This window comes from Spermophilus citellus (genome assembly GCF_964194105.1).
Source record: "Spermophilus citellus genome assembly, chromosome: 1".
Classification (NCBI taxonomy): domain Eukaryota; kingdom Metazoa; phylum Chordata; class Mammalia; order Rodentia; family Sciuridae; genus Spermophilus; species Spermophilus citellus.
Genome location: NC_138182.1, coordinates 59,969,505 through 59,992,457, shown reverse-complemented (window position 1 = coordinate 59,992,457; position 22,953 = coordinate 59,969,505). Strand labels below are relative to the sequence as shown.

Below are 22,953 nucleotides of genomic sequence, written 5' to 3'. Positions count from 1 at the left end.
ATATAAACATTTAGCTTGCTACTGAGAATGACATGATACAAATAGATACAAAATAATATTCTGAATACTTTTCAACTAGAATATTACAAAACCAAAAACTGGTTGAAATATATGGGCATGGGCAATAATGGTTTACACATTTAATCTCTAAGGAAAAATATAATTCTTTTCACAAAAGCATGGTTATGAAAAGTATTTTTATAAAAGAATTTCTTTAAAAGTATTTTATGAAGAAAACAACATCAATTGCAACTTCACAGAACTTGATTATTTAAAATAATTTAAATTAATTGTTCCAGTGTTGGTTTAGATATAAAAATTGCTCTTTAAAAACAGGATGTAAAAGTATGGGAAATATATTGATTGCAAAAATTGCTGTAAAAAGTTCAAGTAAGCACAGTACTTGATCATTCAAAAGAAATAAAATGTCGCATTACTTATTCATTTATTCAGATGTATTCAGCAAATATATTTGCATATTTCTTCTTATTTAGAGATTTTATATAATTTTGTTGACTGGCATAAGTATTCTATTTTGCTTTTCTTGTTACACTTTTCAAAGGCTTTGCTTTAGTTTGATAATCTTGAATCATACAAGATTGAAATTCTTTTTAGTAGTATGCCAGTTGTATATTAACTAATAAATGGCGAATAATGAATGCTTGTTCTTAGCTTTGCTCTAGTCTTATTTTGGGTTTTTACTGTGTCATTTATTGAGAGTTGTCTGATTTTGTGTTCCAGTGCACATAAAACATTTTATGTGGGAGGAGTGTTAATCAGCATGTCCTGTGATCTTCTTTGTAGTCGCAGCGCCGTGTTACCTTTCACCTCCCTGATGGCTCCCAGGAAAGCTGCAGTGACAGTGGTCTTGGAGACCACGAGCCGGTGGGTAGTGGAACCCTGATCTCACACCCTCTTCCTCTGGTTCAGCCACAGGACGAATTCTACGACCAGGCTTCTCCGGACAAGAGGACAGAGGCAGATGGCAATTCCGACCCCAACTCTGGTGAGTCCTCTTCAGCACTTTGACTCCTTGGCGTTGTTCTGGTTTGGTTGCGCACTTGGGTTTGTAACAGTGATCCTAGGGTTCGGCTAAAAGGACGTTCTGTCATTCTCTGATGGCTTTATTGCTATATTCTTTGAACTAGATCAAGTGTATTATGCTTGATATACTGTCTGTTAAATTCTATGATTCATCTTTATTTTATGAACCATTAAAAAAGAAGAAAAATGATACAAGTATTATTGAATGAAGCCATTAGTTGCAAGATATGCTGATACCAAAGATATACAATGTGAAAGCACATATTTTAGAATTCATAAAATACTATTAAGTAGAATATAATAAAAGAACAATTGTATATGTGTGTATACATATATGTATATATTGTCTTATGCAGTGATATTTTCCAATGACCAATTCATAGGAAAAAAAAAAACGTTAAATAGCTATTAAAATAAGTGTGAAGAGAGGAGTTAATAATTTTGCTTTGTATTATTATTTTTTCCTTTATTTGAGTTTTGGATTCATTTTGGATGTTTGATAAGGTATATTCTACCAGAACCTTCCTTCTCCACACATCCACACTACCTCAGGAATAATTGCTCATTCAAAGAAAACTCTGTAGTGTTGCTTCTTCTTAGGCAATGGACGACATCTTGGGCAAAGGTTGTTTTTGTACAATATATGTGTAATATACAATAAAAAATCTAACTGAGGAGTTCACTTTTATTTTAAAAAATGTTTGAAATTGTAATGTTCAGTATCTCAGGGTAATGGGCATACTTTCTATCTTATTTTACTTAAAAGTTTTCTTCCTAGTTAATGATGTGGATAGTGGGGGTGGGGGCTGTCCATGTTTGGGGTCAGGGATATACAAAAAATATCTGTAACTTTCTTCCACTTTTGATGTATAATTAAAAATGATCTGAAACATAAATTGCCATCATAAAAAGAAAATATCCAAACTAAAAAGAAAAAAAGAACAAAAAAGGAGAGAAAGAAGGTGGGAAATTTTTGGTTTGTTTGTCTTTTAATTCATTTTAAATCTGCTTCAAACCGGTTGTCTAAAATGGGAAATAGGGGTATGGTGAATTTTTCCTAATTTTGTAGCTTTTTGGCTCCCACTGCTTCAGATATTAAAGTGCCTCTGGCATTTCTGTGATTGAAGTAGGAATATCAAGAGGAGGTAAAAAGTACAAAAGGGCTTTCTTAACTAGTTTCATTGTTGTAATCCAGCTTTGGTGTTCTGTTCTCTGACTTCCAGGATTTTAAGGTGCCTTTCTATCCAGGGAAGAGATCTCTTGTAGGTGTGCTTCTACCTGTAACTTCCACTCCATGTGAACTTGCCACTGTGTCTGGGTGCTGATTTTCTCATAAGCTAATATTATACATGTGGAGTTACATTTGCATCTTCTTTCTCCTAAGTAAACACCGTGCCTGCTCTGACTCTTACTGTTTCATGTTTTATATCTTTTTTGTATAGGAAACACAAGTGCATTTGTATAAGGAAAATAAAAGACATGAAATTTCTAGATTCTTGGCACTCATCAGTATAAATAAACATCAAGGAATCTAAGTGGTTCCGTTGAATCAATCTTTTCTAGACTCCAGTGGAGAGGTAAGGGTGATACTTGTCTTGTAGATCAGGATGGGGTTCTTGTTGCCTTGGTGTTGAAGATTAAACACCCAAGAAATGTCAAGGCAAGTGTAGAAAGCAAGTTTTATTGAAGGAAGTGATAGAGGCAACAGATATCCCTGAAATGAAGGAGGCACAGAGCTGGGTTTCCTCATAAGTTGATGTGATGTATCTTATAGATCCCAGAAACACCCACTTTCTCTTTCTTCTTCTCCTAAGGGCTGGAAGGAGCAGCACAGGAGCTAATCTCCTTAGCAATTCCTTGGGCTAGATAGTGGATCCCTATCCCAGGGGTTAGCTGTTAACAACATGTGGTCTTTTCTTTGATAACCAGCCGCCTTCTTATCAACCTCCATCTTTCATTACCTACACTCACCGCCAGACCTTCCACCCCCTGCCTCAAGTCATTGAGGAATTTCCTGTCCCTCAGGCCAGGTAGGGCTGCAGGCAGATTGCTTTTGGGCAAAGCATGTGGGGAGTTGTTATAGTGGGCTCATTTTATAGAATTATTCTCTTAAACTCCTGTTTCCACAATTTTCATCCATTTGTCCCCTTACAGGGGTAGAGGGAAATGATAGCAGCTTGTTCTGATCTGTTTTTCCAATCACAACTTCCTCCTCTCTGACATAAAATATCTTTTATTGGCATTAAGCTAATAGTCTCAAAACTAGTTCTTCACTGCCTCTTAAACAATTATGTGGGATGGGTTGAATCTTCTTGTCTTTCAGTCAAAATAAAGACAAAAAATTTCACACTTTTGCTGGGGACATAGCTCAGTTGGTACAGTGTTTGCCTCACATGCTCAAGGCTCTGGGTTCAATCCCCAACACCACTAAAAAAAAAAAAAAAAAAAAAAAAAAAAAAAAAAAATTCACACTATACTAACCTAAAATGTTTTAGGACATGTCTAAATAGTTTACCAAAGCAATTTTATAGAAATACCTTCAATATATTTATGTTATTCTAGGTGAATGTTTTACCCTTTCCTGAAGTAGTGTTTCATAATGTTTCATGATTTAAAAAAAAAATTTAGCAGAATAGGATATTTTAGATATATGCAGGTTAAATAGTGCTGTAAGTTTAATCAGTGGGTTTCAGAAGTTGTTGAACCCTGGGGAATTTTCTAGTTAACTAATTGAATTAGGAATTTTAAAATATTCAACTAGAAAGCAAGAGCAGATTTTAGGATTCATTAATGAAATGGACAAAGTTGTAGTTACAGATATATATTTTGTAATTTGTCATAGAATTGTGTCTGTGGTAAGCCAGAGCCAACTGAAGTATTTTGTTAAAATGTAGCAAAATCTTGTTATATATATGTATATATACATATATATATATAATTACTATCATATGTGTGTGTGTGTATATATATATATATATATATATATATATACACACACATACATACACACATATAATTACTATCATAGCTGCAATCTACAAGCACAAATGAAACTGATGTTTGTCTTTTGACTCCCAGAGTACTACAAACCAAAGACAGATTTGGAGAAAAAATATTAAATACAAATGCTCATCTAAATATATATTTCCACAAAAACTGTGGTTATGTTGTAGAGCATAAATTCAAGAAAAATACATGAAGATTTTATGGAAAAAATATTACTAAAATGTGTGGTAATATTAAATTTCATCTTAGTTTGTCAAGAGAATTAAGATATTTTGAATACTTTAAGCAGGCCCCAGCACATTCTAGCTATCATTTTTTTCTCAAGTCATTAAAGAGAATATACATTCAGGGAAGACAAAAAATTAGTAAGAATGAGACAAAATTAGTACTTTGTTGGTGGTTGGTGAATTGATCTGGACCAATGAACAGACAAGTTGGTTTTTAGACTAGAGACAATGTTCACTGATCTTCCTCTGCTTTCTTCTAAATGCACACATGAGGAAGCCCATGTTTGAGTCTTCTAAACAGAGAGAGAGAGAGAGAGAGAGAGAGAGCGCGAGCGAGCACACACATTTTCCCTAGCTTTGAAAGTATGCTTAAGTTAAATTGTCTTTGGCTAGAACTTTATCCAATATGTGTAGCTACTCACATAATGACTTCTTAAGACTTGGGCAATAGCACTGGGCCAGGTGCCAAATGGGAGAAGACAAAAGAGATTCTTAGTCTAGAGAAAAAAAATATGCACCTTTGAAGCCTGCTTTAAAAAGTCCCCAGAGTTTTTACCAATGTAGTCATATGGAAAAAGAGGCCCAAGGAATGACACAACCTTGCATACTCCAATATTCAGTCCAGCATAGTGACTTCACTCAGGAGAATAATGATCCATGGAATGTCTCTAAGCCAGAAGCAGCAGGGTTTCTTGGTAGAAACACACTCCTTATTTCTTATTGAAAAGGAAGGAGAAGAGCAAGAAAGGGAAACAGGAGCCTTAAGGGACACTGGTAGCTAATACTTCATAGGACTTAATTTTAAGCTCCTGTGTCAATGTCTGCCTCCTGTATCAATAGCCTAGAAATATCAAGAGATAAAAACTAAATAATTTATATTTGGATATTATTGATATATTATCTTTAAATTTTACAATCACTTTTTTTTTGGTAATTGAGGAATTTGTGAAGCAGAGTGAAGTGGAATTGATAGAGTAATCATCACCAGCAAACATCTTGCTGTGTAGATCTCAACTGTTTCCCTTTGTTCAGTGAAGTTTTCTGTCTGCATTCGTAACAATTTTAGAAGAGCCATATTTTGTATCAAGTGAAATAGCAGCAGTTACTATCAGTATTACCTGAAGAGATACTCAGTAATAGGTATTGTACCTGTAAGGATCCTTATTTTTTCCCCAAAAATATAATGTTTGTCACTTAAAAATCATTACAAATTAGAACTAATTTCCATTATGTATTTTTCAAAGAAATTAGTACAATGGTTTCATGCAATAAAGATTTTGGAAACTTTGGACTTAAGCTTAAATTCTTATTTCTGAATACACATACGCAGTGACATGGAAATACACTATTCTGCTTTGTTTCCTGTTTTAAGGTTTTGGTTTGTTGGCATTATTCATTTTATATTATAGCCAACTTTTGATTTATAAAAAATAAATGAGCAAGGGCTTTACATGTGCTAAAGTTTGGATACAGATTACCACCCCAAATTTATGCGTTGAAAGCTTGGTCCTCAGCCTATGGCACTATTTTAAGGTGGTCAAATCTTTAGAATATGGGACCCAATAGGGAGAGAGTTAGGTCATTGTGAGCATGCCCTTCATGGGAATATTGGAGCCCTACCTTTTCCTCTTAGCTTTTCACTTCCCAGCCACCACAAGTTGAAGAGCTTTGCTCTGCCAAGGGCTTCCAATCATGATATGCTGCGTCATCACAGGCCTAAGAAGAACAGAACCAACTAACCATGGACTGAAACCTATGAAACCATAAGTCAAATTCAAACTTTCCTTCTTTATAAGTTGATTGTCTCTGATATTTAATCACAGTGAACACAAAGCTGACACAAGATGTAAACTAAAGAATAAATGATGCACAAATTAGGCAACAATTTGTGGGTAATTTAAGTATTATGTAGGATTTTCTTCATTGTATCAGGTTCCACTCTTATGCCACTAATTGACATGTACTGGAAAAGAGTTTTCATTTTCCCTTTCCTTTTTAAATCTATCTATCTATGTTTCTTTCTTTCTTTGTACCATGAATTGAATCCAGGGGGCACTTAACCATTGAGCCACATCTCTAGCCCTGTTTTACTTTGTATTTTATTAGACAGGTTCTTGCTGAGTTGCTTAGGGCCTCTCTAAGTTACTGAGGCTGGCTTTGAACTCATGCTCCTCCTGTCTCAACCTCCCAAGCCACTAGGATTATAGGCGTATGTCACAGTGCCTGGCTCTTTTTAAAAATTTCAATCTCCATTATATTAATATGGAAGAATATTTACTTCTTTTACCCCTTAATTTTAGTTTCAATATTATGCAAAAATAACTGCAACATTCAGACTTTTATGTCATCTGTAACTTGTATGTCAGTTGTCTCATTTGGTCCATATGGGTCTCAAATGAGACTGCCTTTATTCAAGTCTTCCTAACCTCTTCATGAATTGTGCTGATAGAATCTGTCTATGGGAGTGAAAAGAGGCTTCTGTGAGGGTGTCTACTGATTCATTGCTTAGATGTATAGGAAGGCCATTAACTCTCTGGAATGTTTCTGCCTCCCTGTATTCTGCCATGTAATCTAGCCTCAAGGACTCTTTTATCTTAATCCCAACCAATATGGGATCTCTCCTTTCAGTTTCTTTCCTTTTCCTCTCTTTCTTCTTCTCAGTCAGAATAAGTGATTGTACAGAATGTCTGTTGTTGGGGATCTTCACTATTTTTCTTGATATTTTTCCCTCCAAAACACAAGTATTTATTTAACTATTTACTTACTAACTTACTTATTTATTTTGGCCTCATTAGCAAACAAAAAAATCTCATGATAGGTTTAGGACTTTGCAAAATAGCTAAATGCTTTCTTACTTCTTCCCCATTCTGTCTCATCCTTATCTAAGCAATGAAAATACAGCTTATTTATGAAGGATATTGAAAAGACTGGGCTAGGTAAAAGGGTATATATAGGAAGAAAAAACAACATATTAATATTTTAAAATTATTTTCAAAAATAATTTTGTAAAATTATATTTACTGCTAAAACAATCATATAACATTCTAATAAAATGTACTGTGTGAATGTGAAAAATAGACAAAAGGGATTTCTTTTGACAAAGTCTTTTTAAGAAAACATGATGAACTACACTTTATTAGTTATTAGTTAACATAAAATATAATCTTTATAGGAAATCTGAGGCATATACTTGCTTTGAATATCACAGAATGAGTTGGTATCCCACAAAACAAGAATTTGGCTTGTTTATTTTTCTTTTTTTTTTCATAATTGTTTGTGCATATAACTGTAACTTCAGCAAATGCTTCATTTTAAAGGTTACACTAACATGCAGTACTGCATGTTACTAAACAATATTGCTGGATTTTTATTTTTATTTTATTTTTTTTATTGGTTGTTCACAACATTACAAAGCTCTTGACATATCATATTTCATACATTAGATTGAAGTGGGTTATGAACCCCCAATTTTACCCCAAATGCAGATTGCAGAATCACGTCGGTTACACATCCACAATTTTACATAATGTCCTATTAGTAATTGTTGTATTCTGCTACCTTTCCTATCCCCTACTATCCCCCCTCCCCTCCCCTCCCATCTTCTCTCTCTACCCCATCTACTGTAATTCATTTCTCTCCTTGTTTATTTTCCCATTCCCCTCACAACCTCTTATATGTAATTTTGTATAGCAACGAGGGTCTCCCTTCATTTCCATGCAATTTCCCTTTTCTCTCCCTTTCCCTCCCATCTCATGTCTCTGTTTAATGTTAATCTTTTCTTCCTGCTCTTCCTCCCTGCTCTGTTCATAGTTGCTCTCATTATATCAAAGAAGACATTTGGTATTTGTTTTTTAGGGATTGGCTAGCTTCACTAAGCATAATCTGCTCTAGTGCCATCCATTTCCCTGCAAATTCTATGATTTTGTCATTTTTTATTGCTGCATAGTACTCCATTGTGTATAGATGCCACATTTTTTTTTATCCATTCATCTATTGAAGGGCATCTGGGTTGGTTCCACAGTCTAGCTATTGTGAATTGTGCTGCTATGAACATCGATGTGGCAGTATCCCTGTAGCATGCTCTTTTAAGGTCTTCAGGGAATAGTCCGAGAAGGGCAATAGCAGGGTCAAATGGTGGTTCCATTCCCAGCTTTCCCAGGAATCTCCAAACTGCTTTCCAAATTGGCCGCACCAATTTGCAGTCCCACCAGCAATGTACAAGTGTACCCTTTTCTCCACGTCCTCGCCAGCACTTGTTGTTGTTTGACTTCATAGTGGCTGCCAATCTTACTGGAGTGAGATGGTATCTTAGGGTGGTTTTGATTTGCATTTCTCTGACTGCTAGAGATGGTGAGCATTTTTTCATGTACTTGTTGATTGATTGTATATCCTCCTCTGAGAAGTGTCTGTTCAGGTCCTTGGCCCATTTGTTGATTGGGTTATTTGTTATCTTATTGTCTAATTTTTTGAGTTCTTTGTATACTCTGGATATTAGGGCTCTATCTGAAGTGTGAGGAGTAAAAATTTGTTCCCAGGATGTAGGCTCCCTATTTACCTCTCTTATTGTTTCTCTTGCTGAGAAAAAACTTTTTAGTTTAAGTAAGTCTCATTTGTTGATTCTTGTTATTAACTCTTGTGCTATGGGTGTCCTATTGAGGAATTTGGAGCCCGACCCCACAATATGTAGATCGGAGCCAACTTTTTCTTCTATCAGACGCAGAGTCTCTGATTTGATATCAAGCTCCTTGATCCATTTTGAGTTAACTTTTGTGCATGGCGAGAGAAAGGGATTCAGTTTCATTTTGTTGCATATGGATTTCCAGTTTTCCCAACACCATTTGTTGAAGATGCTATCCTTCCTCCATTGCATGCTTTTAGCCCCTTTATCAAATATAAGATAGTTGTAACTTTGTGGATTAGTCTCTGTGTCCTCTATTCTATACCATTGGTCCACCCGCCTGTTTTGGTACCAGTACCATGCTGTTTTTGTCATTATTGCTCTGTAATATAGTTTGAAATCTGGTATCGCTATCCCGCCTGATTCACACTTCCTGTTTAGAATTGCTTTTGCTATTCTGGGTCTTTTATTTTTCCATATGAATTTCATGATTGCTTTATCTATTTCTACAAGAAATGCCATTGGGATTTTGATTGGCATTGCATTAAACCTATAGAGAACTTTTGGTAATATCGCCATTTTGATGATGTTAGTTCTGCCTATCCATGAACAGGGTACATTTTTCCATCTTCTAAGATCTTCTTCTACTTCTCTCTTTAGGGTTCTGTAGTTTTCATTGTATAAATCTTTCACCTCTTTTGTTAGGTTGATTCCCAAGTATTTTATTTTTTTTGAGGATATTGTGAATGGAGTGGTTATCCTCATTTCCGTTTCAGAAGTTTTGTTGCTGATATACAGAAATGCCTTTGATTTATGCGTGTTGATTTTATATCCTGCCACTTTGCTGAATTCATTTATTAGTTCTAGTAGTTTCTTTGTAGACCCTTTTGGGTCTTCTAGGTATAGAATCATGTCATCTGCAAATAGTGATAATTTAAGTTCTTCTTTTCCTATTTTTATGCCTTTAATTTCTTTCGTCTGTCTAATTGCTCTGGCCAGTGTTTCGAGAACTATATTGAATGGAAGTGGTGATAGAGGGCATCCCTGTCTTGTTCCATGGCTTGTTTATTTTTCTACCACTATAAAAATATTACATCAGAGACAATTGCAGATAATATCAATATGGCTATATTTTAAATGGTATGTGAAATTTATTATTTATTTAGCTAAAAGTGATAATAGAACTGTAGTTTTGTTAAAAGAGAATCCTCACCGGTTGTGATAGATTATGAAATATTTACAGAGCTAAAATTTTCTAAAACATAGTGGAAAACTGGTACTAAAGTAAAAAAGAATCAGTGTATGAAATACATGAGATCACCTTTTATTTCTTCTTCCTTATTCTCTTGTTTTTGTTCTAAAGATACAGTTGACTATACAAAGGTATAGACAGATATTTTGCATACCATGTGCATATTTTATGCATTTAAGTTTGCTTCAAATGGAGAAAATGAAATAAAACAGATTTTCAAATGTATATGTATTTGTTAGATGAACAGAAATTGGTGATAGCCTTCATTAAATATCTTTGAAGTAAAATAAAGTCTTTCAAAAATTTCTTCTAGAATTCATCAATAAAAGCATTAACCACACACCTCAGAACTACTGTTTCTAGGACACACAACAGAATTTTAACAAAGAGCAAGTCTGGTATCCCTTTGTCAACCAAATATCTACTATCATTCTGTCCTAAATACATTCAAATCAGAGAACACATTTATCCAACTGCACCAGAAATGATGCACACATATCTAATTTTTATTACACTATTTTTTTTTGCTTTGTTGTTACAGGCAAAGATTTTCTATTCCCAGGAAGCAGTAAATCATATTTCCTTAAGAAGTTAACTTATTAACATGATCACCAACCATTTATTCTAAGAAAATAAATGGTAAGGAGATTTTCAATTGAAGACTTTTTTTTAAATATTAAGTAGACTGAGGAAAGAATTTCACTAATTTAAAAGCAGACAAAAACAATTATCTGATCAGATCAGAAACGGGCTATTACCACTGATTCAGAATTAAGTCCTAATCCTGTCCCATTGAGAAATAAGAATAGTTATTTTTATATCTGGTATGTCTTTAAATGTTATTTTAAAGGATTTTCTGCTGTTTAATCATGTGCAAAATTGCAGATTAAATTTACTATGTCAAAGCTCTGCCTGTCATGCACCTCTGAATTTACCTTAAAGAAGTCATGAATCATGTTTCACTAAATACAGTTTGGATACCTGATATTTTTGGTTACTATTTATTAAAGTCTTTTTGTGAGCCAAGAATTCTAATAGTTGTTTTGCTATGCTTCTTATGATCCCACACCAATACTATAAATTAGATAGTGGTATAAGTAAGCCATGCCTGACTCCACAGCTAAGGTTTTTGCACATAGAGAAACCACCTTCCATGTATACATGTTTTATTGCACTGTTTGACTCAACACAATTGTCACTGGTGTTATATTTTAAGTTATAGGGCACTAATTTTATTTTTAATAAGAATTTCAAGAAATTGACAGTTAAGAAGTTGATTGGATAGTTTGCTAGTCAGTTGAACAACTTGTTAGAGAACTGTTTCTGCAGTTTTTGGTAAATTTCATTTTATTTTGTTTGTTTGTTGTTGATTTGGGGTAATAGTAAATTAAAATTCGAGCTTAGTGAGACCCCATTCAGCACTACATTGTTTTACACAGAGGCATAAATATGGAAGTGTTTTGGCTAAGTCAAAGTTTTTAGTCAATGATAAGACTACCAAATAAAGAATTTTGTGTCTGTGCTCTTTCCACTGGAACCATCTTTACTTATGTTTTTTCCTCAAAGAGATTATGTTTGATCATATGATTCATACTTGTCACCCCCATTATTCTCCAGAACTGCTTGACCATATTTTCTATGCAGGGCAGTGTCTTGCCAATAGTAGGCCAGCAATACTTTTTGACTAAATGAATATGTTGGTATCCCACAAGTACATGAAATATAGTAAGACAAATTAAATATATGCTATGATGACAAAATCAGCCAGATAAACAACTTTTAGAAAGAAGTAATGTACCATGTTAATTATAGTTATCTCCAAGTTTTAATATTAACTTCCTCTTTTAATTGTCTATATTTTCCACAATTTTAATAATACATTTAAAATTATATTTTTCTATTGCATTGATATAACATATATGAAAATCACTTGACACAGGACTGAGAAAAAGTGATTAAATATATTATATATATTATACAAATTTACATTACAAAATATTCTTCCTTATATGCTTAAATACACCAGATGTACTTGCTCAGTAAAAATGAACATTTACAAAATTAGGCATAAGAGACAAGCTGCCATTTTGGAAAACTGAAATCTAGCTAGTAAAAGATTCAAAAAAGTCAATGAAAATAAAATTACTTTACTTAATTCTGGTCCTTAGGAATTATGCTAATTCTCTAACCTGCAGGGGGGAAAAAGGTTACAATATACCTCAAAATTAAACATAAATTTGATTTTTGTCATTATATTGTGTAATATTATATTAAATATTTTTGTGAATCATGATTACAATTTTTGTGTATTCACATTGAGAAAATTACATAAATTAGAAGAAAATTTCTCTGAGACCACATATTGTAACCTGCTATATTTGTAACCCCATGGGATTTCTGGAATCAATTCAGGATAATTCTACACAGTGGCCCATAAGTTAAAGAATCTTCAGTCCTTAAGAGAATATCATAGAGTTCCATAGAGAATATCATAGATACTGGGGAAAAGGTCCTACTGTGATTTGAATTTAAGATAAAAATAAGGTTCTAATAGTTCAACAATATAAAAATATAATTTGATTACATTTTTTGTTCTATGAGAATTTAGAATTTAAGTTCTTCACTTTATTAATATATTTTTCTAAATCTGAATTGAAAACTTGTCTATTAACTATTTTCATCTCAAACTTAGAAAGGTCACAATATTTACTAGATTAAAAACATCTAGGGCAGGCCTGGGGGCAGACACCTGTAATCTCACTGGCATGGGAGGCTGAGACAGGAGGATCTCCAGTTCAAAGGCAACTTCAGCAAAAGTGAGGCACTAAGTAACTCAGTGAGTCCTTGTCTCTAAATAAAATACAAAATAGGGCTGGGATGTGGCTCAGTGGTTGAGTGCCCCCAAGTTCAATCCCTAGTACTAAACAAAAAAAAAAAAATTCTATATTATAAACCAAAACTTTGCCTACCATTTCTTTATCTTTCTGTTGCTTTTTGATTGCTTCATAACAACAATTACTACAAAGTATGCAACCTTAAACAACACCCATGCTTCACAGTGATGTAAACCAGGAGTCATAGTGTTGCTCAGATAAGCTCTCTGCTAAGGACCCACAGGCTACAACTGAGTCAGCCAAGCTGCAGGTTCATCTGGAGGCTTAAATGAAGGAAGAATGGCTCCCACCATGACTTCTTACTTCTTCAAAGCCACGTAGGGAGAATCTGGAGTATGTTCGCAGCAAGATAGTGTTCTATATAATATTCTATCACCTTTGTCATATTCTGTTGGTTAGATAGAAGTCTCAGGTCGGGCCAACACTCAAAGATAGGGGCTCCTAAGAAGTTATATAAATACCAGGTGGTGGGGATCTTCAGGGGTCACTTTAGAGAATGCATGCAATCTAATTTCAGCATCTTCATGTATCTTAGTATTTTCTATTACTTTTGTCTTTGTAAGATTCATTCATGTATTTACTCATGTTCCTTTTCATTCTGCTAACGTTCCTGTAAAATCTACTACGTTTTATTCTGAAGGTAGACATTAAAATCAAGACTCTAAAGTTAGACAATTTAACAGTTTAGTGCAAGAGTTATCAATCTGATTTCTTTGATCTGAAAGACCCATGAGCTTGTTTTAAGGCAACTAAAATTTTTGCAATTTGTGTGTGTGGTGGGGGGTCATGTAAGGAAAATGTTAGAAGCCATAAAAAGAAGCAAACATGGACAAAGAAAAAGGAAAAGAAATGCTGATTTTTTTTTTTGTAGGAGAGAAGATATTTCACACAAATAACTAGTGAATTAGAATAAATGCTTATGATAAATGTATAAAAAAGGATCTTAGTATAGAGTAAACCTTGGATTAGGGAATCCAAAGATTCAATAAATTGTTATAGTTTAGCATAAATTAAGTGAATAAAATGTATGTATATGTATGAATACACTGAATATATACATATGCAGTATAGGTTTCTTGGTGTTATAAATATATCATGGCCAGTTGGGCAGGGAGTGAAAATGTCATTGTCTTTGACACTTATGCAGGTTTGATTAACTCTACCACTGTCTTGAGGTGTATGGTTATTAACCTACAAAAGGGAACTACTAAAATCTGGGAATATTGTTATAAAATATTATAGGGCCCATAACACAGTAGATGCTTAATAAATGATATTAGCTGTTCAAGTAAATAAGAATAAAAGAGAGTGAATTGAAACATAGGTTGGGATCAGATTTTGAATGATGGGAAAGAGAATTTAGCTGAATATAGGAGATAAAAGAAAATAAATCATTAAGGGTATTTCCCAGAGTTTAGTTCATATTACTTACTGGAAAACTACACAATTAAGTAAGTTAGAGAACATGAGATAAAAACTTAGATTAGGAATTAGCATTTTTAAAATTAATTTTAAAGTTTAAACTACTAGGAAAAATTACCTGAGAACTAAGAATATGATTCTAAGTTAGAAATTGAAAACTGACCACATAGAAGGTGAATGAAATTCTGGGAGTGAATATAATAACTGGAAGAGAGAAAAGGAACCCAAAATGGAAGTCATGGCCTACGTTATCAGGTCATGCAAAGATGGGAGTAGGTAGGAGCAAATATTATTCAATTAAGAAGGTACAATTGGAAAATTATTGGAAAGTTTTGGGATATTTAACTTTTGGGTGGGGTACCAGGAATTGAACTCAGGAGCAGTTAACCACTGAGCCACATCCCTAGCGCTATTTATTTGGTATTTTATTTAGAGATAGAGTCTCACTGAATTGCTTAGTGCCTTGCTTTTGCTGAGTCTGGCTTTGAATTCACATCCTCCTGCCTCAGCTTCCAAAGCTCCTAGGATGACAGACATGCACCACTATGCCTGGCTGATTTTTGACTTTTATTCTTGATTCATGGTGTGTTTTATGAGTAATGTAGAATTTTGACTGAGAACACAGACTGTGAGTACAGACTAACCTAAATCCTAACTTACTGACATCACAGCCACAGGGATGTTTTTGGCACAATGCAGGCTTGGTGTACAGAGATGAGTACATTTAATTGTCATTATCAATAATGAAAGGACATAGAAGCAGCAAAATTTATACCTTAATTATTAATCAAATTTTTAAGTTAAAAATACCATTGTGAGTTTTGAAGAGTAAAGTTATTGCTAGACCTTAGAAAAAAAGAAGTAAAATTCTAGAAATGTTTTAGTTTCAAATTATGAAAATTTTATTTTTATATTCTTCTGACGTGACTTTTTTCTCTTTTTCATATATGATTGGTGATTCTATCACAGTTTACTAAAGATTGATATAAAAATACATGGTAAAAATCTATTTATGTTCCGTTATCTTCATTGTTTTTCTTAAAAATACATATGCTTAGTTTATGATTTTAAAGTATTTAGCATAATATTAAATTTTCAGAGTACACTTTCCATTTTATTACTATGTCATCTTAAAAAGGGGTCCAGTAAGATAGTTTTCTATAGCATTAATGTTAGAGTTGTTTAAAGGATTGCTATAAAATAAGCAGGAACACAAGCTCTGTCTTCTGGAAGGTTTAGATCCATGAATTTCAAATAGGACATTTATTATTCCGCAAAACAATCAACTTTGAGTATTCATTTATTATATAAACAAAAATGTTACTAGTAATTATCTGATGTGTTTGAGCTTCCTTTGGGGTCACAAATATTGTGTGTTTAATAGTAGAGTAGAAAATATTTGTGAGAACAATATGCCTCCTGGTGTAGAGTAATGGTAATACGAGCCTCTCAGCTATGTTGCCTGGAATCTCATTTTGGTAGCTGCTCTCATATGATCCATTCTTTAAGGAGTCATGAAGAGGAATGGTATTTACTTAACCCCAATGTATAATTTGCCCTAGGGGAGAAAAACTGTTCTTTCTGTATTTGTGTTTTGCAGTAGTTTCAGACTGGTAAAAGTGATAGATATACATGACAATCAGTAGCTACATGTAAAAATAAGGAATTTACTGAATATCAGTAACTTAAAAGAATAAAATTAGCTTTTTCAAAACCTTAACATAAAGTTATTTCACAAGAAACAAATGGAAATAAAACAGTAATAAGAATTTATACTCATAAAACCAAACTCAGACATTTCATCTTATTTTTATATCTACAGATACAGGAACAAATAAATAAAATTATCTGAAGCTATACAGTAATTTTAAATTTCTGAAGAAATTATAGCTGTTTACTAAAATATTCCAAATTTCCTTAATGCTATTTTGACATGCATTCCTATCAGTAGGTTGAGACTTATTTAGATTAGTGTGATTGACAAATACATGTATGCCCAGATTTTAATAACTTTAAAGTAAGATTGCCAGTAAAATACAGGATGGCCAGCTCAATTTGAATTTAAATTAAACAATGAAAAAACTTAAGTCTAATTATATCCCAAATACTTCAATTTTATAATGTCCCTTGCAATATGTGGAACATATTTGATGTTAAACATTATTCATTCTTTATAGGAAATTCAAATTAAACTAATTTAACTGTCCATCCCGTGTTTTAACTGGCAACTTTATATTTTATGCAATAGTTTCAGTGCAATACAATAGTGGGAATAAATATGTTAAGATCCAAAATGCAAATGAAGCTTAAAAGAGTATAGACTATCATAAGATTTTCATTGAGATTCATTGTATTTACTTAGGAGCTCATCCCTAACCGTATAGTTGTTGGCATGGCCAGAAAATAATCACACTTGAACATCAGAAGTTCAGTTTGGGCTCATTTTCAACATTATAAATTATTTACTCTACCATGCAATGGTGACTTTGAGGTTGGTCTATTACTATTTGTTGTCAAAAGAACCTCTGGTTAAAGTGGAGTTGCTATGCTCCTTTTTTAATAGTTCTTTTTATATATATCACATTTTTTGATCCTTATGTATTCATTTTCTTTTACAAACTTTATCATTTTCAATATCTAATTACTTCTAAAGGACCCTATGTCAACATAAGATGAGGTTGGGAGAGAGACAGAGACACATATGGAGATTAAATTTGTGTCTGGAACTTAAAGCTGTATGTCACATAGTCTAACCAATACATCCATCTATGAATGACCAAAATACATTTTTAAGACATATCAAGTAAGATACCAAGGGGAAGTGTGTGCAGTGGGTAACTGCTATCAATAAAGATTAGGTACAAATCACACCTCCTGTCTTTGCCAACTGCTTGACCTTGGTCAGGAAACTGTGCTCCAGTTATCTCATCTATAACATAAAAATGAGAGCAAATATATGTACCCCATAGACTTGTACACATTGCTGAGAGTTAATAGAACAAGCTTAGAATAGTTTCTGGTTCATAGTAGATTCTTCAATTATGTGAGTTTATTATTGTAAAAATTCAAGTCAAAGTAGACGGTTATTTAATCACACTCCTTTATTTCAATCTTGTTCTCTTAAGTAATATGTAGGCAGAGATTAATAAGGCTAGTCTTCCCTATATTCCAATTTCTTCCCAGTTGGTTGGAGAAAGATAGATATTGTTTTGTTAGTGTATCTTGAATCTCTGCCTTTTCATTTCACTTATACAAATTTATTTTAAAAACTGTGTGACTTACCACTAGTTTTCTGAAAAGTTACTCTCATTTAATCTAAAGAGAACTTTAATGACATAGAAGGAATTTATTATTCCTATAGAACTGAGCAAAAGATGTACAGATAGGTTTGCTTAGTGGTGAGCTTTTGGCTAAACATAAGGAATCTCACTGAAAATCTTATAATAGTCTGAATTTCTAATCTTCATTTGAATTTTGGACTTTTACAGATTCATGCCTAGTAATTGGCCAGAAACCTCTTTATTTCTTTATAATTAACAACAATCTAAATCACCGTCAGATCTGCAAAAGGAAATACACTATACTCTGGGTAAATTTGACAGTGAATATTTATGCATTAATTGCACAGTTAAAAATAACAAAAACTTCTACTTAAATGCTCATTAGAAGGAAAGAATTAAACCATGAGCTTTCTAAAGCGAAGGCATTGATTTCATTGATTTTTTTTTTTCATGTTTTGTGTTTTGACATGAACAGGAGTTTTATCATGGCTGAGCATTTGATTGAAATACCCTTTCCCATTAGGGATACTATAAGAAAACTTGAAAAGTTTCTGAAATTTTCCATGAATGAAAATAGAAATTGCTTTGGTCAAGGAAGGGAATATATTTTATGTTTTATAAGATGAAATCTTTGGGGCTGGGGATGTGGCTCAAGCGGTAGCACGCTCGCCTGGCATGCGTGCGGCCCAGGTTCGATCCTCAGCGCCACATACCAACAAAGATGTTGTGTCCGCGGAGAACTAAAAAATAAATATTAAAAATTCTCTCTCTCTCTCTCTCTCTCTCTCTCTCTCTCTCTCCTCTCTCACTCTCTCTTAAAAAAAAAAAAAAGATGAAATCTTAGACTAAGCGCAGTGTGACAATTGTAAAACTATCAGAGGGACCCAAAATAGATGTAGAGGCTCCACAGAACAAGCCCAGGCTTAGGAAAGGTTCTCTTCTATCATAGAAAAAGTAGAGCCTCACTGGAATGTTTTTTCAAAGGCCTCTTTTTAAAGGGAAATATATTTTTAAATGAAGTCAAACAGGGTCTTCATTCAGAAGAGGATGCTGAGTTCTGGTTTAAGCTGCTTAAGAAACAGCTATAGAAAATCTAACAGTAACTCTTCAGTAATCTCTCCCAAGTCATGACTATTGTGCATTAGAAGATTATGATTTAAAATAAGGACTTCAGGTATTTTGAGCCAGAAATACCAATACTCCACAGGCAGTAAAATCTTGACATAAGCAGCAAGAAGCATAATAAAAAGGGAAGAGAAATTGGCCTATATTCTATCAGTTTTACGTCTTGCTAGCATAATCAGAAGGCTATTTGGTGCTTCAGTTCATGTATTGTTCAAAAAGAGTATGGAGTATAAGAGTATTTTACCATCTGCAGAGACTCCAGGAACACTTGCTTCAGAAACAGGCAAATTGAGGTTGGCACAGCCTCTGTGATATCTGGTTGTGTGCAGAAGTCTCAATTATTTCTCCCTCTCTCCCTTTCTCTCTTTCTTTTCCTCTCTTCCTGCCTCTCTCCCTTTGTTTCTCCCTTACTCTCTATTTCTTAAAGGTAATAATATGCATATCCTAAAGGATATTAGACACATTAGTAATAGTATAAGAAAAGTGTCTGGCAGATAGCAAGAGCTCAGGAATACCAGGATGAGCACTATTAGGTAATTAAGAAGTGCTGTCTCTCCTTACTGGTGTCTGTGTCCTTAGACTTAGTCCTTCTAATATGATGCTTCTAATCATATCTGACTTTATACACTGAAAGCACAACTTGAACAAATAAATGAACAAAGACTTGTGAAATACTTTAATGAACAAGGTGCTACTATTTAAAAAATGCCATGTTATTTTGAGTATTCAGAAATTCTCATGTATTTTTTTCTCAAAAATAAATATTTTTTAAAAAATATAAAGTCAAATATATCCATCATATGACAGTGGAGTTTATAATGAATAAAGAGTTTTGAATTCTCAAATGGTCAGCTGTTGAAAAATATCTGATAAATGTGTATAGAAAATATAAATTTTCACAAGGAATTTTAAAAACTAATAATCTGCTACTGTCTTGTGTTTATTTTCACATAACAGTAATTCATAAACTACTAAGTTACAGTCATAGATATTTAAGTAAGTTATAGTAATGGTAACCTGTAGTAAGATAAAATTACTAGAAAGTGATAATGGCAAAATAAATATTCACTTTAATGTGACAAAGTATTATTTGTAATAATTTACTTTATATTGCCCTCAAAATGCTATTGATACAAAAATTGAATTTTCTATTTTCTTTGGAGTCCATTTTTCTGTTTTCCATGTCTCTGAATTGCTTTTTATTTCCTGATCCTTGGTAGAAAGCTCAATAGATGGTATTTCCCTTCTTTCCCCTGATTCCGTAAGCAGCTAGAACAGTGCTTCTTTCTCCTTGTGTGGATCACATGCTGCAATGTGCTCCCCGCCCCCTTGCAGCTCATTGCCACACTCCACAGAGTTACTGACGCCCACTGGAGACCCTCATTTAATACACCCTGAATTAGAGTCTCTGCGGAATGAGAAGGAGAAATAAAGGAGACCTCGAGAGAACTGTGAGCTAATCTCCTTGCTACCATTCATGGCCATATTACATAAAGATCATTCTCTTTCTGTTTTCTGTGCTGACAGGTACATTTTTCTTCCCCTCACAACTCAGGATGCTGATTTTGATCTACAAAACCTTTAAAATCTATTTCCCAATGATTTTAGGAACTGTTACTTCCTTTTTTTGTCCTGTGGTGTTATGGAGGTCAAATGAAGCAGAACGCCTAAAGAGTCCCTAGGTTTGATTTGGGGGCTGAGTGTTGCTAAGGGTATCTCCTGCTTGGAGGAGTTTGACAGAACTATCTTCTATTAGCCTTTGGGGTGAGGTTCAAACTCTGTCTATTCCCTTCGTCTTTTTCCTAGCACTATTAGTTTGGGGAATTGGAGGTTTGAGTGAATGATGTGACTTGTCCTTTTATTCCAAGCATGTGGAACAAAATGTTAACCACAGTGTTGCCTCTTTGTACCGGTAAAGCAAGACTACTTTCTTAGTATTGAAATAATCTGGCTGTAACTGCTTATGTAGAAGAAAGATATGCAGTTATAAATATGTGAGGCCTTGTAATAATTAAAAAAAAATATGTGTGGTTTCCTTTAAATTTTCAACTTCAAAATTTTTATTTCAGGCACTTAAGACCAGTTTATGGAAATCAGACAATAAATTGAAGGCTTCCAATCCCATGATATTGTATAAACTTTTAAAAATTAATTATCTTTGACACATATAGTTTTACAGAAATGTTTTATCAGTTTCTGTCATCCATCTATCTATATACACCTGTATTTTGTTTTAAAAGACAAAATACAGTTATGAAATGCCTTCTGGCGCAGATTGTTTCCAAAGAAGGATGTTTTTTATTTGCAAGGTCCATTCATTGATTGCTTGATTCATGTATTGAATCAGGTTTCCATTTACTTAATTTATATATTGCAAATTTTTACTCAATGATTATTATATTACATTATGTTTGAAGAAATGTTTTTTATAAACTGCTGCATTTCATGAAAATTATCCCTACCTTTTTCTTTTTATCTATGAAAAAGTTGATTATATATAAAATATATGGTCACATAATAACAAACTGATACATTGTTAAATAGACACATGAATTTTCAACTCCATTACTGAAAACTTCCTGATTTATTTTTATTGAAAATTTCCTCAGCTGTTTTTATTGTGATTTACTTATATACTCATTTGAAACTTTCAGTATTTTACAAAAGCCAATAATATTCTTTGTATTCTATTTGGCAGATGTTTAGACTGCCAAATAGACTTATTGGACTTATTTTCTAGGGACCTAATTAACCAATTTTTGAGACTTATTCATTGGTACTATGAGAATACAGAATTCTAAGTGTCTAAGATGTTAATCCAATGTATTTATGTGACATAATTACAACAGCACAGAAATTAGTACTAACTTTGAGACTGTAGTAATTTTACCTTGAGAAGTTTTTATTTTCCCTTTACTATAAGTAATTTATGCTGTAGGGCCCTGTAATGTTTACCTTCATTGACTAAGATTGCAGTCATGTGTTAATGAAAGAAAAGCACAGGGACACTACATAATATGTAACACAATTTGGACTTTAGTAACCTTATGTGTTGAGCATTTACAATGTACCAGGCACTGTGATAAGTCATTTGCCTTTCTGTAACCATGACATTCTCATCACAGACTTATGAATTATCATTTTCACATGGTAAAAAATTTGAGGCTTAACTTCATTAATAATTGCCTCAAGGTTAAATGCTAATGAGGGGAAGAGAGGGTCTCCATACTCCCTCAACTAAAGTTTCATTTTTGTTTTCATTTATTTAGTTATTTTGGTACCAAGGATTGATCCCAGGGGCATTAGCCACTGAGCAACACCCACAGCCCTTTTTATTTTTTATTTTTAGACAGGGTCTCACTAAGTTGCTTAGAACCTCCGTAAGTTGCTAAGACTGGCTTTGAATTTGCAATCTTCCTACCTCAGCCTCCTGATCCACTTGGATTATATGTATGTATAATCATCCTGGCTGATGTTTTATTTTTAATTTTAATGTTTTATTTTTAGCAAATAGTTTTTCAGTGAAAATGTTTAATGATTTTAATAGAAAACCTGTGTTTTAGTCATCTTTTCCTCTGCTGTGACTAAAGAACCCGATCAGAACAACTGAAGAGGAAGAAAAGTTTATCTAAGGCCTCACAGTTTCATCAGAGGTCTTAGTCCATAGAAGACGGGCTCCGTTCCTCAGAGCTTCAGGTTCAGCTGAACATCATGGTGGAAGGCATGGCAGAGGGAAGCAGCTCATATGATGATAAGAAGCAGAGAGAGAGAGAGAGAGTCCACTCTCCAGATACAAAATATATACCCATAGCCACACCCACAATGAACCACTTCCTCCAGCCACACTCCAACTGTTCTTAGTCACCACTCAGTTAATCTAATCAGGGATTAATCCAATGATTAGACTGAGGTTATAACTCAATAATTTCTCCTCAAAACCTTCGTGCATTGTCTCACACATGAACTTTTGGGGGACATCTCACATCCAAACTATAATATTTTGCAAACCAGTCACTTTTGGATTCAATAGTAGGTGCTACAATCTCAAATTAGCAATTAACAAAGGATTTTATCTTTCAAATCA

At 33.6% G+C, this 22,953-nt stretch overlaps 1 protein-coding gene across 4 annotated transcripts in view; it reads left to right on the top strand.

Moving 5' to 3' along the window:
- Positions 1–22,953, top strand: part of PCDH9 (protocadherin 9) — a gene marked incomplete at its 3' end in the record, with an annotated part of 863,939 nt that overhangs the window by 555,533 nt on the left and 285,453 nt on the right. For 2 of the 4 annotated variants that reach the window (XM_081278255.1, XM_081278254.1), the window contains one exon: positions 931–1,006. In XM_081278255.1, coding sequence (XP_081134381.1) covers positions 931–1,006 — 76 coding nt within the window. Of the gene's footprint in view, positions 1–804; positions 1,007–22,953 lie in introns of all 4 variants that reach the window. The other 2 variants (XM_081278253.1, XM_081278252.1) reach the window with 1 other exon arrangement.